General features: G+C 42.0%; 1 protein-coding gene across 1 annotated transcript in view; it reads left to right on the forward strand.

Annotated features, from left to right (window-relative positions):
• LOC128381798 (scavenger receptor cysteine-rich type 1 protein M130-like) overlaps positions 1 to 16,252 on the forward strand; it is a 152,085-nt gene that overhangs the window by 23,342 nt on the left and 112,491 nt on the right. Inside the window, exons 7-8 of the mRNA XM_053341833.1 lie at positions 71 to 352; positions 10,611 to 10,916. Of these exons, the coding sequence (XP_053197808.1) occupies positions 71 to 352; positions 10,611 to 10,916 (588 nt within the window). The remainder of the gene's footprint in view (positions 1 to 70; positions 353 to 10,610; positions 10,917 to 16,252) is intronic.

Consider the following 16,252-nt stretch of genomic DNA (forward strand, 5'->3'; position numbering starts at 1 on the left):
GACTCTCTTGTTTCTGTTCTAATGAAACTCACTTTATTCTTTTACTGATGACTCTCTTGTTTCTGTTCAGAGCCTGTCAGGTTGGTGGGAGGAGCCAGTCGCTGTGCAGGTACACTGGAGGTGAAACAGGGAGAGAAGAGACCAGTGAGTAACTCTGACTGGACCCTGAAGGAAGCAGATGTAATATGTAGATATTTGGACTGTGGCTCTGCTGTTTCAACAAGAAGCAGAAATGAAGATTCAGGCAGATCTGTATGGGAGATCAGACCTTACTGTCTTCAGTCTGGATCTGATCTGAGGGACTGTGTATCATCAGATTCCTCTTCCTCCATCATGGAGATCACCTGCTCAGGTAAGTCCATCAGTGACATCATCTCTGACAGTAATATTTCCCTTCCTCTGTCACAGTGATAGTTGGTGGTTTCCATTGGACTGAACTGTAAACTTATCCAGGACGACAGCATCCTAAAGGGTAGAGAAGTTAGCTTGTTCCTGGAGGCTCATTGATTCAAACTGAGACAATCTGCACCTTTAAGGATATTCACACTACAAGAGAAAGCAGCAATAGTAGCAGTTTACAGTTACAATATACTGTATGTATATGGTATTTAATCATTTGTATGAACACAGTGTAAACAGAGCAGTTTGCTGCTCTCTGTCAGCTCAGTGTCAGAACCATGATCAGATGTACTGACTTCACACTAGGGATCAGTTTCATTAGGATTTTATCAATACTACTACTCTTATCAATACCATTTATTGATCTGGTTCTTTATCAATATTCTTATCAGCTCTTTATCATTATAATAAAATTATTACTATATTAAAATGATAGTTAATGAAAGTCATGAATCCACAACAGGACTATAATGTATTTATATTTTAGAGTTAAAAATACAGAGTTTGCTGACATCAACAACAATGTTTACAACAGTGTCACAATATGAACTCAATAATATCTCCATGGAAACAAGCAGAACCCAAAACCAGGTTTTACCATCCAATAATCTCACTCCTTGTTTTCTTCAAGTACTGATAAAAGAACTCAGCTTAAAAATACCTCAGGTTTTTAAGTGTTTAATACTGGTTCCAGTTCAGAAGCAGGTTTCAGGGGGCATCCCTACCTCAGACCAGTGTTAATAATTACAGTTCTCTGTTTTAGCAATTTTGGATGTTTAAATTTATAAGCTCTTGTTATCAGGGCACCACCTCCTTGTTTAGGAGGAAATAAAGATTGTACTTACTTAATTGGTTATTTAATTATTTTTAATAAATCAACCAATTTTGATAAATCAGTCAAATATCTGAATCCATGGGTTCAATAGATCCCTGTATGACTTCAAAGAATAGACACACAACTCACTGGATGTTAAAATGTACATTTTATAAATGTAATGATGAGTTTGTAATACAATATGAATTCAACAGATTGTAACTCGATATATCGACATGAATGAAAGATGAATTTAAATGAAGGATATGTAATCATGTGGAAACTAAGAAACTTATAAGTTTTACTTTTAATGAAAATTTGAATTACTCGATCTGACATCAATCTACTTTCATCGATGGAGGGTCTCAGCTGTCCGTCCTTCAGAACCACACACCAAGTGGAAGATCTCAGAGAGCGTCGCAGGTCCGGTGCTGTGAGGATGATCCGGGTCGGCTGGTTTCTGTCAGACTGCCCGGTCCGGTGCTGTGAGGATGATCCGGGTTGGCTGGTTTCTGCAGACTCTGTTCCTCTCGGTTCTGATGAGTTGTTGGGTTGACAGACGTTTATCTCTCTTAGGTTCATGACAGATGGAGGAAAAGTCTAATTTAACTCGTACACTGTTTAATGACTTTCAGTAGAGATCTCAGCGCTGGCCACAAGTCAAAAACGTCAAAAACATCAAAAATGTCAAAGACAGGCTGAATAATAGACAAGTAAAGCAAAGGAGACTAAGTAGACTGACGGCAGTCCCCTTATTTTGGGTGTTTTTATTTATTTACTAGTCTCCTTTTTGTTTTTTGTTTTTGCTTTCATTGTTATTTTGTTCTTAATGGGCCCTTTTCTTTTTTGTGTGTGTGGCTGGGTTGTTGTTTCTTCAGTAATGGAAGTTGCACATTATACACTGTAGTTGCAGTTAAAGTTAAAGTGTTGCAGTGTTTAATATATAATTCTGCAGGGCACCATCGCCCTGTTGGTTAATTGTAGCTATATCGCTGTAAGCACTACCTGTTGAGTTGTGGCTATTGGAGCATATACAACTATTTCCATCAGTTGGGGATGAAGACGTGTAGTTGGTGGGAGGGTTATGTTTGGGGAACAGTTTAGAAGGGTGGGGATGGATGGCATATCTATCCCTTTTTTTTCTTGTCAGGTGTTTCTCTCAGACTTCCTTCAGATAACATTTTTAATGGCTAGTACACCAAATAATTCCAGGATTCCTAATTTATCTATTAGATTAATATATTGGAATATTAAGGGTATGGGTAATCTGGGTAAAAGGTCAAAAGTGTTAACTCATCTGCAACATCTTGATACTGATTTAGCATTTTTACAAGAAAACCTGTTCACACAATAAAGACCAGGCCAGGCTCACATGTCACTGGGCAGATATTTTCCATTTCAATTTCAGTTCTAAAGCCAGAGGGGTAGCTGTTCTATTTAATAATAGTTTTCCTCTAATAACGTTATTGCGAATAAAGATGGCAGATGCTTGATTATTGTAGGTACACTGCTACAAAACCCAGTGGTGCGAGTAAATGTATACACAAATCGTGTATGTATATATATATATATATATATATATATATATATATATATTCTTAGTGGTAATAACACGCTTTGATGGAGAGGTGTCAGAGAGTACTACTCGTTGTTTGCATTCTAGTAGCGCACCACTAGATGGGAGTAATATTCACAAACTGCAGCTTTAAGAAAACTAAGATATAGAATAACTAAAGATTAAGAGAATAAGATAAGGTTACAAAAGTAAGAATGTGTTTGGTGAAGAGAAGATGAGCAAAGTAAAACCTGAAGCAAAGCAAAGCCAGTTTCGGTGCAGCTGGTTTCTCTCCTGGGGAGGGCTCGTGTGTCGGCCAATCAGATTCATCACAGAGACTTTTCATCATCATTCATTCAGTATTTAATCCTGATTATGAAAAGCATACTATAACATAGTAACACAGAACAGAGGATGTATTATTCTGGCATTGATATGCGGCAGCTTGATTCATTAAAACCTGAAAAGGATCAATATGATCAACACATTGTTATTCTACTTATTCCATGATAGTTAATCGATTATCACCATAATGTAAGCATAACATCAGTGTAACACTTTCTCACATTAAACAAACATTCTCATACCAACATTTGTGTTTATGAAAGGAGAAAGTATAATCACAGTTCTTCAAATACACATTTATCTGTGATCGCTGTAATAGCTGTTAGAGTGGAGGTTTCTTTAGGTAACTGATAATGATATAAGTTATTGATATTGTTTAACCAAACTATTTACTAAGATGTTCTTGTTTATGTTTTTAACACTAATTCTGACATTCATGCTCTGTGATGAGAGAGAGGTGGAACTGAGGAATGTGCCATGTGTCTATACTTTAAGGCTGGTGTAGTGTCTTTTCATTAATGACTCTGATCTGATGGTAGAAAAGGGGAATGGGCAGTCCAGTGAGCATGGATAGAGGGTAGACGCGTCCTGACCAGCTCCTGCACATTTTGTTAAAAATAAGATAGCAAACTACTCTTTTGCCTTCCTACACGGCCCAATTTTCGTCGATAAGATCCGCAAGATGACAGGGAAAGGTAGTTCTCGCCAAGAACGGGCCGAGAGAGGCCGTTCGACGCGGAATACGGCTGAAGCTAACATTGTTGCTAGCCCGCATCCACATGATGGCGACGACGACTCGGAGGACGACGAGCCTTCCCTCTCCTCTGTGGTCAAGCTGATTGAATCCTTCCGGAACGAATCCCGCACCTCCATTGGCAATCTTCAATCCACAATTGATTCATACGCCTCTCGTCTCACAGATGTTGAATCTTCACTTCAAGATATTCAAGGCATTGACAACTCCGGAGCCTTCCCATTGCTAGATATAGCCCACCGCTCTCTAGCTCCCAAGCCCCAACCAGGAGCCCCTTCGCGCCCGATGATTGTTAAGGTCCATCACTTTCAGGTTAAACAACGGATCCTCCGGATTGCGAGGGAGAGAGCTCCGCTGATGTTCCGCGGACACCAGGTGCGCATCTTACCGGATTTCACCGTGGACGTTGCTAAACGGAGAGCTGCATTCACCGGCATCAAGCAGAAACTCCGAGCTGCCGAGGTCAGGTATGGCCTCTTGTTTCCCGCACGACTGCAGCTCACGTTCAACAATGAGAAGCACATATTCAACACCCCAGAGGCCACCGAAAAATACTACGAGGAAAAGATTGGCCCAGCCCGGCCTCCGCGGACGGGCCCTACATCTCCTGCCCCGAATGGTTAAGTTTTCTCCGGGTCTTGTTATCTCTACACTCAGGGACTATGCACCCGGTCGACCAGGCAGAAATCCGTGGACTTAACGTTTGGGACTAAGTTCTTCACGCCACAACGTCCTACTTCAGGGTGAGTCACAGACAATGCGAACTGAACTGTTTTGATAAACTGGCTCCACAATCTATTAACTATGCCACATGATGTATGGGACTGTGGCGGCTGTTACAAAACAGCCCACCTTTTTTTTCCCCTCTTTTTTTCCCATTAAGCCTGACTCGACAATTTATACTGCTTGAAACCTGTTTTCTCCAAGTGTTTGGGATGCCACCCGGGTGGCTGGTTGGGATATTGTTTCTTTAATCTGTTGAAATTATTATTACAGTTTAATTTCATGTGTAAAATTTCTCCTCTGATGGTAGTTTTGCTAATGCATATTTACACCGGGAGTACTGGTCTAGTGCACAGTTTAGATGCACAGTGGTTTAGGATTCTGGTGCTTCGTTTGGGGAAGTACTGGGGGGGTGGGGCGGGCTTTGTTATTTTTATATGTTTTTTATCTCCCACACATGTGTTTGTTTTTTCTTGTCTTTTTGTTTCTTGATATCTCAGGCATGCATTCAGCTATTCAAAACTCGCTTGACTATGGTTGATAGCTCAACAATTAAACTTTGCTCATGGAACGTACACAGGATGCAGAGCCCTGTTAAACAGAAGAAAGTTCTTAACTTTTTAAAGAGGGAAAAGGTACAAATAGCTTTCATCCAAGAGACCCACCTGAGTAATGAGGAGCACCAGAGATTAAAGAGAGACTGGGTTAGCCAGATATTTTATTCTTCCTTTACATCTAGGAGCAGAGGGGTCGCAATTCTGATCCATAAAGCCTTGCCTCTTACTGAAGTGAAGGTCAAGAGTGATAAACTTGGACGCTATGTAATGATCTCAGGGTCTCTATATGGTGACACTGTTTCTTATTTAAAGGTCTATGCTCCACCAATATGTCCTCCTGACTTCTACACCAAAGCATTTTCCCTTTTTTCTGATTGGATTGTTGCATCCTCGGTGATTGCGGGCGATTTTAATTGCTGTCTCAATCCCCGCCTAGACAAATCCCATATTGGATCGGGGTCTAATTTGTTCAGACATCGAACAAAGTTCGATGTCTGAATACTGAGGTGTTTATCAGTGGACCTCTACCGACAGTTCGGCGAGGAGACGAGAGATTCAGCAGGCTGATGATGCTCAACAGATGGCTCAAAGATACGTGTGCCGCTCAATCAGTGAATTTTATTGACAATTTCAACATTTTTTGGGAACGCAGACACCTCTTTAAGGCAGATGGATTTTGCCTTAACAAGTCAGGAGTACAGCTGTTAAGCTACAACATTTTTGATTTTGTGCGTCAGTCACCAGCAGTCCCTGCCAAGGACAAGAGGCGAGACAATCCAAAACAACAGATAAGACAACGTTCTGGAGAAGAATTGTTACCGCCTGAGATAAGGACTGACCATGAAAGTCAACACACCCAGAGAGAGGATTTAATGTCATCATCCTAACCCCAACACAAGGAGTCTCCCCCAGCCCCAACAGCCCAACAGGAGGAGTCCCCCTCAGCCCCAACAACCCAACAGGAGGAGTCTCCCCCAGCCCCAACAGCCCAACAGGAGGAGTCTCCCCCAGCCCCAACAACCCAACAGGAGGAGTCTCCCCCAGCCCCAACAACCCAACAGGAGGAGTCTCCCCCAGCCCCAACAACCCGACAGGAGGAGTCTCCCCCAGCCCCAACAGCCCAACAGGAGGAGTCTCCCACAGCCCCAACAACCCAACAGGAGGAGTCTCCCCCAGCCCCAACAACCCAACAGGAGGAGTCTCCCCCAGCCCCAACAACCCAACAGGAGGAGTCTCCCCCAGCCCCGACAACCCGACAAGTGGAGTCTCCCCCAGCCCCAACAACCCGACGAGTGGAGTCTCCCCTAGCCCCACCTGGAGACTCCCAACTTTCACCCACCAGCCTTTCATTCTCTCCACTCAGTCAGGACTCCCCACTTCTGGATTTCACCGACAGGATGAATGACCTTGTCAATGTTGGAATCCAACTCACACCACGCCCAAATCCCATTTTCCCTCCCCTCAACTTCCCCCATCGTCAAGCCCCTCCCATTCCACCACGCTGGAAACAACCATCATCCAAGAGTCACAGAGCCCCCCCACCTCCTTTGACTCAGATCATCTGTGAGTCTGACTGATATGTGCCGGGTCCAGGCTGCAATACTGATACCAATAATGTTCTCCCCCAGGAAAAGTCAGGGCCCTATGGAGTTCAGGTAGTTTTCTCAATCCCTGTGATGACAGGTAACAGAAGAATGATTTAACTGGTGAGAAATAACAAGAGTTCAATTAAATCTGCTAATTTACTAAGTATAGCATGTCAACCTCAAAATATACCAGTGTCTCCTGTTATCTCCACAAGGTTAGCTCTACTCAATATCAGATCGCTAGCCAACAAATCACTGCTAGTTAATGACGTCATTATGACCTATGATCTAGATGTTTTACTTCTTAGTGAAACATGGCTGACTGAATGTAGCTGTTGTGCTATTCTCAATGAGGCAGCATCAACAAATTTTAGTTTTATGAACAAGTGTCGAACTGGTAAGAAAGGCGGGGGAGTTGCTGCCATCTTTAAATCTGTATTTCAGTGCAAGGAAATTACATTAGGTGATTTTAGCTCTTTTGAACATCTCTGTTTTTTATTAAAAGGTGATCCAAAAGTTATTTTTTTAATCATTTATAGACCTCCAAGATACTCAGGAAAATTCATTGATGAGTTTGCTGAACTGCTGTCAGTTATCTGCACTGATTACAACTTTTTTATCATAACAGGGGATTTTAACATTCATGTAGACAATAACACGGACAGTAATGCCAAAGAACTCTCTGCTCTACTTGACACTTTTGGCCTCTTGCAACATGTGAAAGGGCCCACACACACTCGAGGACACACTCTGGATCTGGTTATCTCTAAAGGTGTTGATATTTCTTCTGTTGATGTTAAGGACTTGGCTCTTTCAGATCATTTCTGTGTGTTCTTTGACTTACAGATCATTCCAAATGTTCAGTTAACCTCTGTGTCTGTTAGGAGAAGGTATATAAATGAGAATACCAGTGCAAAGTTTATGGAGGCTATAGCTATGTCACCAACTGTGAGTGCAGAGTCAGTTGATGAACTCCTGGATAAATTTAACTGGACAATCTCAAATGTCATGGATGCTGTTGCACCTATTAAAACTAAGAAGACCTTGAGCAGAAAGAAAACACCATGGAGGAACACTATGATGATAAAGGCTTTAAAAACAGCATGCAGGAAGGCAGAGCGTAAGTGGAGAAAAACTAAACATCAAATTCACCTTGACCTCTACAAACAAAGTCTTTGTAATTTTAAATATGAGTTACTCAAAGCTAGACAGCAACATTTTTCTGAAATTATTAATAAGAACATCAACAACACTCGTACTCTGTTTGCTACGGTTGATAAGCTTACAAACCCCCCTCAACACATCGGTCCAGAACTCCTTTCCACAGAAAAATGCAATGAATTTGCTTTTTCAGTGAAAAAATCCAGTCCATAAGGCTAAATATCAACACAAATCAACAAAACAATAAAATGATGCAATCCCTCAGACCTCCCAGGAATAACTCAACTGCAATGTCAGAATTTAAAAGAGGAAACAGTGCAGCATCTAAAACCATCAACATGTTGTCTTGACACAATGCCATCAGATTTCTTTTAAACTATTGTGAACTCTGTCCAAACAGATTTGTGACAAGTAATAAATAGCTCACTTAAATCAGGTGTGTTTCCTAAACTCCTAAAAGTAGCTGCCATTAAGCCACTCTTAAAAAAGAGAACGCTGGATGCTTCCATGTTAACCAACTACAGACCTATCTCAAATCTTCCTTTTATAGCCAAGATCGCTGAGAAAGTGGTTTTTAATCAACTCAGTAATTTCTTGAACTCCAGTGGCCTTTTTGACAAATTTCAATCAGGTTTCCGACCTCACCACAGTACAGAAACAGCTCTTATTAGAGTGTTAAATGACATAAGGTTGAACACTGACTCAGGCAAGGTGCCAGTTTTGGTCCTGTTGGATCTCAGTGCTGCATTTGACACTGTGGATCACAGTATACTGTTGAACAGGTTGGAAACTTGGGCAGGACTCAGCGGAACAGTCCTAGACTGGTTCAGGTCCTACTTGGAGGACTCAGTGGAACAGTCCTAGACTGGTTCAGGTCCTACTTGGAAGAGCAGAGTTATTTTGTGACCATTGGAAGTTATGAATCTGATCGAGTGGCTATGACGTGTGGAGTTCCTCAGGGGTCAGTTCTTGGACCCCTTCTGTTCAGTCTATACATGCTGCCCTTGGGTCAGGGGTCAGTTCTTGGACCCCTTCTGTTCAGTCTATATATGCTGCCCTTGGGTCAGATTCTGCAGAACTCTAATGTAGACTATCACAGTTATGCAGATGACACACAGATATACCTGGCACTGTCTCCAGATGACTACAGTCCAATACAGTCACTGTGTCACTGTTTAGAGCAAGTAACTAATTGGATGAACCAAAATTTCCTTCAATTAAATCAGGACAAAACTGAGGTCATTGTTTTTGGCAATAAAGAGAAGAGGATTGCTGTCAGTAAACATCTCGAGTCACTCTCTCTAAAAACTAGGGACCAAGTCCGAAACCTTGGCGTGCTGATAGACTCAGATCTGACTTTCAGCAGTCACATCAAATCAATCACCAAAACAGCCTTCTATCAGCTTAAGAACATATCCAGAGTGAAGGGTTTTATGTCTCAAACAGACCAGGAGAAGTTGATTCATGCTTTCATCTCCAGTAGACTCGACTACTGTAACGGTCTTCTGACTGGACTCCCACAAAAAAGCATTAAACAGCTGCAGCTCATTCAGAACGCTGCAGCTCCAGTTTTAGCCAGAACAAAGAGATCAGAGCACATTACTCCAGTTCTAAAGTCTTTACACTGGCTCCCAGTCAGTTCTAAAGTCTTTACACTGGCTCCCAGTCAGTTCTAAAGTCTTTACACTGGCTCCCAGTCAGCTATAGAATAGATTTTAAAGTTCTGCTACTGGTCTACAAATCACTGAATGGTTTAGGTCCAGAATACATGAATGACATGTTAGTAGAATATAAACCCAGTAGAGCTCTGAGATCTACTGACTCAGGTCAGATAGTTGAGCCCAGAGTTCAAACTAAACATGGTGAAGCAGCTTTTGGCTGTTATGCTGCACACAACTGGAACAAACTACCAGCAGAACTGAAATCAGCCCCAACAGTGAACACTTTTAAATCCAGGTTAAAAACATTTCTCTTCTCCTGAGCTTATGATTGAGCTCTTTTAAAGCACTTTCTTTCATTTGCACACTTTCATTTGCACTCTGTCCTTTTAATGATTTTAAAGCTAGGCAAGGCAGTTTTATTTATATAGTGCAATTCATACACAATGGCAATTCAATGTGCTTTACATAAAACAGAAAAACATGTAAAAACATACAATTAACCCCACCCCCCCATAATAAAAACAAAGTACAGAAAAATAGAAAGACATAAATAAAATGATTGCAGCATAAAATAATAAATTAGCTTTAAAATCATTAAAAGGACATAGAGTGCAAATGAAAGATTAAAATGTAAAGCGCTTTAAAAGAGCTCAATCATAAGCTCAGGAGAAGAGAAATGTTTTTAACCTGGATTTTAAAATGATTTCAGTTCTGCTGGTAGTTTGTTCCCGAGTAATATTCTGTTGTTATTAGATTTGATTGTTTTTTTGGAAGTGTTTCTAAAAGAGGCTCAGTTGTGTTTAAGAGTGCTCTATTGATTGATATGTGAAGAGGTTTGCCTCAGCTGCTTTTACAAGCGTCCTGTATCATGGCATTTTAAGATAAAAGATAATGATTCATCGATAATTGATCGTTAATTTTCCAGATGATCGATCAAGAAAATGTTTTCAAATGCCCATCCCTAATTGTTAAATTCAAATTCAGAAAAAGCTTTATTGGTATGAATGTTGCAGTTAAATATTCCCAAAACTAATGATGGTCCTCTCTCTCTCCAGACTCTGTCAGGCTGGTGAATGGGACTAGTCTGTGTTCAGGCAGACTGGAGGTGAAGTCTGAGCAGTCGTGGTCCTCAGTGTGTGAAGCTGACTTTGACCAGCAGGATGCAGAGGTGGTCTGTAGGGAGCTTGGCTGTGGGGCTCCTTCAGTCCTCCAGGGGGCGCTCTATGGAGAAGTGGAGGCTCCAATGTGGACCAAAGAGTTCCAGTGTGGAGGCAATGAGTCTGCTCTCCTGGACTGTAGAAGATCAGACTCAGCTAGAAGAACCTGCTCACCTGGTAAAGCTGTGGGACTCACCTGCTCAGGTAGAAGAGGAGCTGCAGCTTTGATTTGTCTTCATTTCTGTTCTAATGAAACTCACTTTATTATTTTACTGATGACTCTCTTGTTTCTGTTCCAATGAAACTCACTTTATTCTTTTACTGATGACTCTCTTGTTTCTGTTCTAATGAAACTCACTTTATTCTTTTACTGATGACTCTCTTGTTTCTGTTCTAATGAAACTCACTTTATTCTTTTACTGATGACTCTCTTGTTTCTGTTCAGAGCCTGTCAGGTTGGTGGGAGGAGCCAGTCGCTGTGCAGGTACACTGGAGGTGAAACAGAGAGAGTGGAGACCAGTGACTGAAGACGAATGGACATTTATCCTGGAGAAAGAATCATTCAGTTACTCTGACTGGACCCTGAATGAAGCAGATGTAATATGTAGATATTTGGACTGTGGCTCTGCTGTTTCAACAAGAAGAAGAAATGAAGACTCATACAGATCTGTATGGAGGATCAGCTCTGAATGTGTTAAGTCTGGATCTGCACTGAGGGACTGTGTATTATCATCAGATTACTCTTCCTACATCATGGAGGTCACCTGCTCAGGTAAGTCCATCAGTGACATCATCTCTGACAGTAATATTTTCCTTCCTCTGTCACAGTGATAGTTGGTGGTTTCCATTGGACTGAACTGTAAACTTATCCAGGATGACAGCATCCTAAAGGGTAGAGAAGTTAGCTTGTTCCTGGAGGCTCATTGATTCAAACTGAGACAATCTGCACCTTTAATCAACCTGCTGTGGTTCACTCACACACTCTGCAGTTCTCCTGAGCCAGCTCAGTCACATCCACCTTACAAACAACAGTTATATTAGAAATTTATATAGTTTTTCTGTCTCATCAAATCAGGAACTGTTTGCTAACAAGTTCAATATATCGATTTAAGAGCTGATGATATGTCAGTTTGTGTTCGCTGCTTGTTTCTGTAAGAAACTATTGTGTATGCAGTGTGGAATGAATGTCTTATTAACATGTTGATGGCCTCAGATGAATCAAACTGCAGCTGTTTTCTGTCTGATCTGAAGGCAGCTGAGGATGTTAATGTGTTTCCTCCTCTGCTCTCTGACTCCTCTGTAATACACATGAATGTAGGAGTTCTCTGTGCTGTGTGATCATCTCTCAGTGATCAACGTTCATTTATCTCAACAAATACATGAAGAGAAAACAACATTCAGCTTCTCACAGAAGAAGAAGGATTCACCATCTCTCTGTATTTACAGACCTGCTGCTTCAGCCAATCATCTCTGTGTCTCCTACCATGGATGGGGTCTCCGGGGCCCAGCAGCAGGGGTTTCAGGTGCTCTGGGGCTCCAGCTTCAGCATCAGCTGCTCCGTCCAGCCTCAGTACCCAGGAGGCTCCTTCCAGCTCACCTTCACCTCCTCCAACACAGCACACACCTACACCCAGCCAGCTGTCAATCACTCTGCTGACTTCCTGTTTCCTGCTGCAGACCCCACCCACCAAGGAAACTACAGCTGTGTTTATGGCGTCTATGTTTTTTCTCATAATTTCTCCTCTGAGAGCCGTCTGCTCTCTCTCACTGTCACAGGTAAGCTGAAGCAGAGTGTGAAGCTCAGTCCAACTGAGACATCACACTGACTTTGTTTCCATGTTTGATAAAAAGTCATGAGGCAGCCGGAGCGACCCAGCGACCTACAGAGAGCTGAGTCACAATCTGATGAAGGAGCTGTAAACTGTTTCCTTCCCGGCTTCTTTAACATTATTCAACCATAACAACTGTGTTGTAGTGGAAAGTAAAAGTGAAGCCAGATAAGCACTATAATGATAATAAACAGGGTTTACATGATGAACTCAGAGCTTCACCAGGATCACATCTGACTTAACTGCATGTAAAGATGTTGACTGTTAACAATCAGTTGAATCATTTTAAGCTGACAGGCGCTTTAAGGAGAGAATCAGCAGACTTTCATTCATTCTTTCAAAGCAGCTGTGAACACATGAGTGGTTTTTGTTGAACATCATCAGCATACAGAGAGGATCAGATGAACTTATTCTCTAAGAGCTGAATCAACAAGCTGCTTCAGACTTCACTGATTTTAGGAGATTTAACGTCACTAAAGTTTCTGTTTGATGGGAGCTGTTGTCCTCATGATGTCATGTGATCTAATGTGATGACTGAATGTGTCTCATCAGATCCAGATAAGAAACCTTACAGAACAGGTTCTGTCATCGCACTGGTCGTCCTGCAGGTCGTCCTGCCGTTGGTCGTAGCTGCCGTCTATTTCATCCTGATGGTACTGAACCTGTTTTATTAACTTAACTTTATTTTGGTGACATTTTATGAACCACTGAAATGTGCACTACAAAATTGTAATGCACCAGTTGTCCTGCTGGTGGCTCTGCTGTTGGGTGTCATTGTCATCTATTTCATCCTGAAGGTACTGAACATGTTTATTTAGAGGACTGGTAGAAATGAAGCACTCAGCCTGTTTATCTTGAACTGAAGAGAGGAGTGATGCAGATCTGTGTTGTCATGTCTCTCCAGGCCAGCAGGAGGCAGAAGTCAGTCCCACAGGAGAACATTGAGCTGGATTATTATAACCTGGGTGTTTCCAGAGCTGAAGGAGAGCCGGCTGAAAAGGAAGGAGCTCAGGGAGCAGAGTAGGACCTCTGAGGACAAACACAAACCCTCTGAAGAAGAAAATCATCACCAGCACCAACGCTCCAAAACAGGAAGTAGTAATACCTTTATTAAGACCACTAGAAGAAGAGCAGAGAGGAGATCTGATTGGACCATTTGTAACATAATTATCTGTTTATAATTATATTTAGTATCATTAATCTCTGTCATGAGTTTTATGGTCTCATCTGGATAAATGTTGAGTCAAGAAATCATTTAAAAAATCAGTCCAGATGTTTGATGAGTTTATCTTTTTTCTTCACTGCCTTTTATAGATTATATACTTATTATTCAGCTCAAATGTGTTATTGAACTGAGTAAAAGGGAAAAAGATTTTGGAGAGAATTTAAATTTAAGCACGTTTATAGAACACGCACGTAGAATAGTACTGAGCAGTAGTTTTGATTTGTATGCAATATATTAAACATGTTTTTATTATATTTTTCATTCATGTTTTGAATTACACACAACTGCACAACGCAGGCAAGTGCTGAACTGAGTTTTGCCAAGCTTACATTACATTTGTAACTGATTTCAAATACCTTTATATTAATAATATGTATATCTGTAAAACCACTGCAAGCAGAAAACTGTGATCGCCCAAAGAGAGAGAAGAGTGATGAGGGAATTTAACAGGACATTTAATAAGTGGAGTAAAGCTAAATGCTAATTGACGAGGACTGTAAGGTCATTTTAGTTAAAGTGTTAAAAACAGGATGGATAGGGTTAGGATATCAGCCGCTGTGAGGTAATAGAGAGATGGTTGTGTGGAAGACAGACCATTACATGCAAAACAGGAAATGTTTGTTTTCTGGCTGATGACGTCTGATATGTGTATAAATATGAGATGTACGATGGGTTTCTTGGGTTTCTTGCAATAAAACGCTTCAATTCTACAAGTCGATGAATAAGTCTGATTTCTAACCCTCTGAGCTACATCAGCTTCTACTGAATAATCCAACTTAAAATTCCACTTCAGGTGTTCTTTCACAGTTTTATTTAGCCCAGTTGAAGGGGCACTTTTGACTGCTTATGTGTATATATTTGGGTTTCTGATGTCCCTACTAACATAAACTGTGAAATAAGACCACCCAGTCACTTTGTTGTGGGCTGATGTGCTCTTAACTCTTGTGATTCAACAAGTAATTTAGATATGATGACCCTTCTTACATCACTTGGGGCTTCACTGAAATTGTACCTACCCAAGGAGGAGAGAGTGCTTTACCAGGGCAAGGTGTTCTGCTTCGTCCATCTGTGTTCAGTGTTCAGGAGTTTCTGGCTGCTCTTCATGTCCAGCTAACATTGGTCAACTCTGGAGTCAATCTTCTGGCAAAATAATAAATAAACATCCCATGTTACCACCAGAGTGCAGCAGACGAGGCCTTAGAAAGCTCAAACGCACACCTGGACTTGCTTCCTGTCACGTCTGACCTCGTTGTTTAAGTGGCTTTAGCCATTGCCACCATTCTTTAACAAGCCCAATAATGATGATAGCATTGATAAATAAGGTGAAAAAAGAGGGACTGTGGGTCTGTCATGGAGGTCAGGGACAGAACCCATAGACTGTCCCTGGTCTCTAATCCTGTTTGGGATCTTCATGGACAGAGAGAGTCCAGTTTGGGAACCTCAGAATCATTTCTCTGCTTTTTGTGGTTGATGTTGTTCTGTTGGACTCTACAGGTGAAGTCCTCCAACCGGCTCTGGGATGGTTTGCAGCTGAATGCGAAGCAGTCGGGATGAAAGTCAGCACCTCCACATCTGAGGTCATGGTGCTCTGCTGGAACAAGGTGGACTGCCCCCTCAGGGTTTGGGGGGGGGGGGGGGGTACTGCCCCAAGCAGAGGAGTTTAAGTATCTGGGTCTTCTTCACAGTGAGGGTCAGATGGAGCGTGAGATTTACAGGTGGATGGGTGCTGCATCAGGTGGATGGGTGCTGCATCAGGTGGATGGGTGCAGCATCAGGTGGATGGGTGCAGCATCAGGTGGATGGGTGCAGCATCAGGTGGATGGGTGCTGCATCAGGTGGATGGGTTCTGCATCAGGTGGATGGGTACAGCATCAGGTGGATGGGTGCAGCAGCAGGCGGATCGGTGCAGCATCAGCAGTGATGACCGTCCTGGTGTAGACAGAGCTGAGCCTGAAGGTGAAACTCTCAGTTTAGCAGTCAGTCTACGTCCCAACCCTCACCTCTGCTCACCAGCTTTGGGTAGTGACCCAAACAATGAGATGCTGGATCCAAGCAGAGAGAGTCTGGGCTCAGCCTTAGAGATCGGGTCAGGAGTTAAGACATCCGGGGGAGGCTAGGAGGACTGTGGATTTAGTCCTCCATCACTTCCATTGTAAACATTATGAAGGGATCTTCTAATGGTCAGTATGAACAGGAGGGATCATTACACACATAAACACTGTGGTACTTTGATTTAAGACAGGAAAGAAACGTCCTTTAACATTCAAACTTGATATTTATTTGTTATTTTTCTCTTAGTGAGAACAATGAGCCATGTTCAGCAGCTACAGGAACCAATCAGCTTCAGTCAGGTTGTCAGTAATCATGGTTATGACATCACTTCCTGTTGCTCTGGTCGATGAGGAGAGTCTTTACTTCGTTCTGCCACTCCAGCACCTCGTCCAGAGGAGTACGAGCCTCCTGACAGAGAGACATGTGGTCATTAT

The sequence above is a fragment of the Scomber japonicus genome, chromosome 20 (assembly GCF_027409825.1).
Source record: "Scomber japonicus isolate fScoJap1 chromosome 20, fScoJap1.pri, whole genome shotgun sequence".
NCBI lineage: Eukaryota > Metazoa > Chordata > Actinopteri > Scombriformes > Scombridae > Scomber > Scomber japonicus.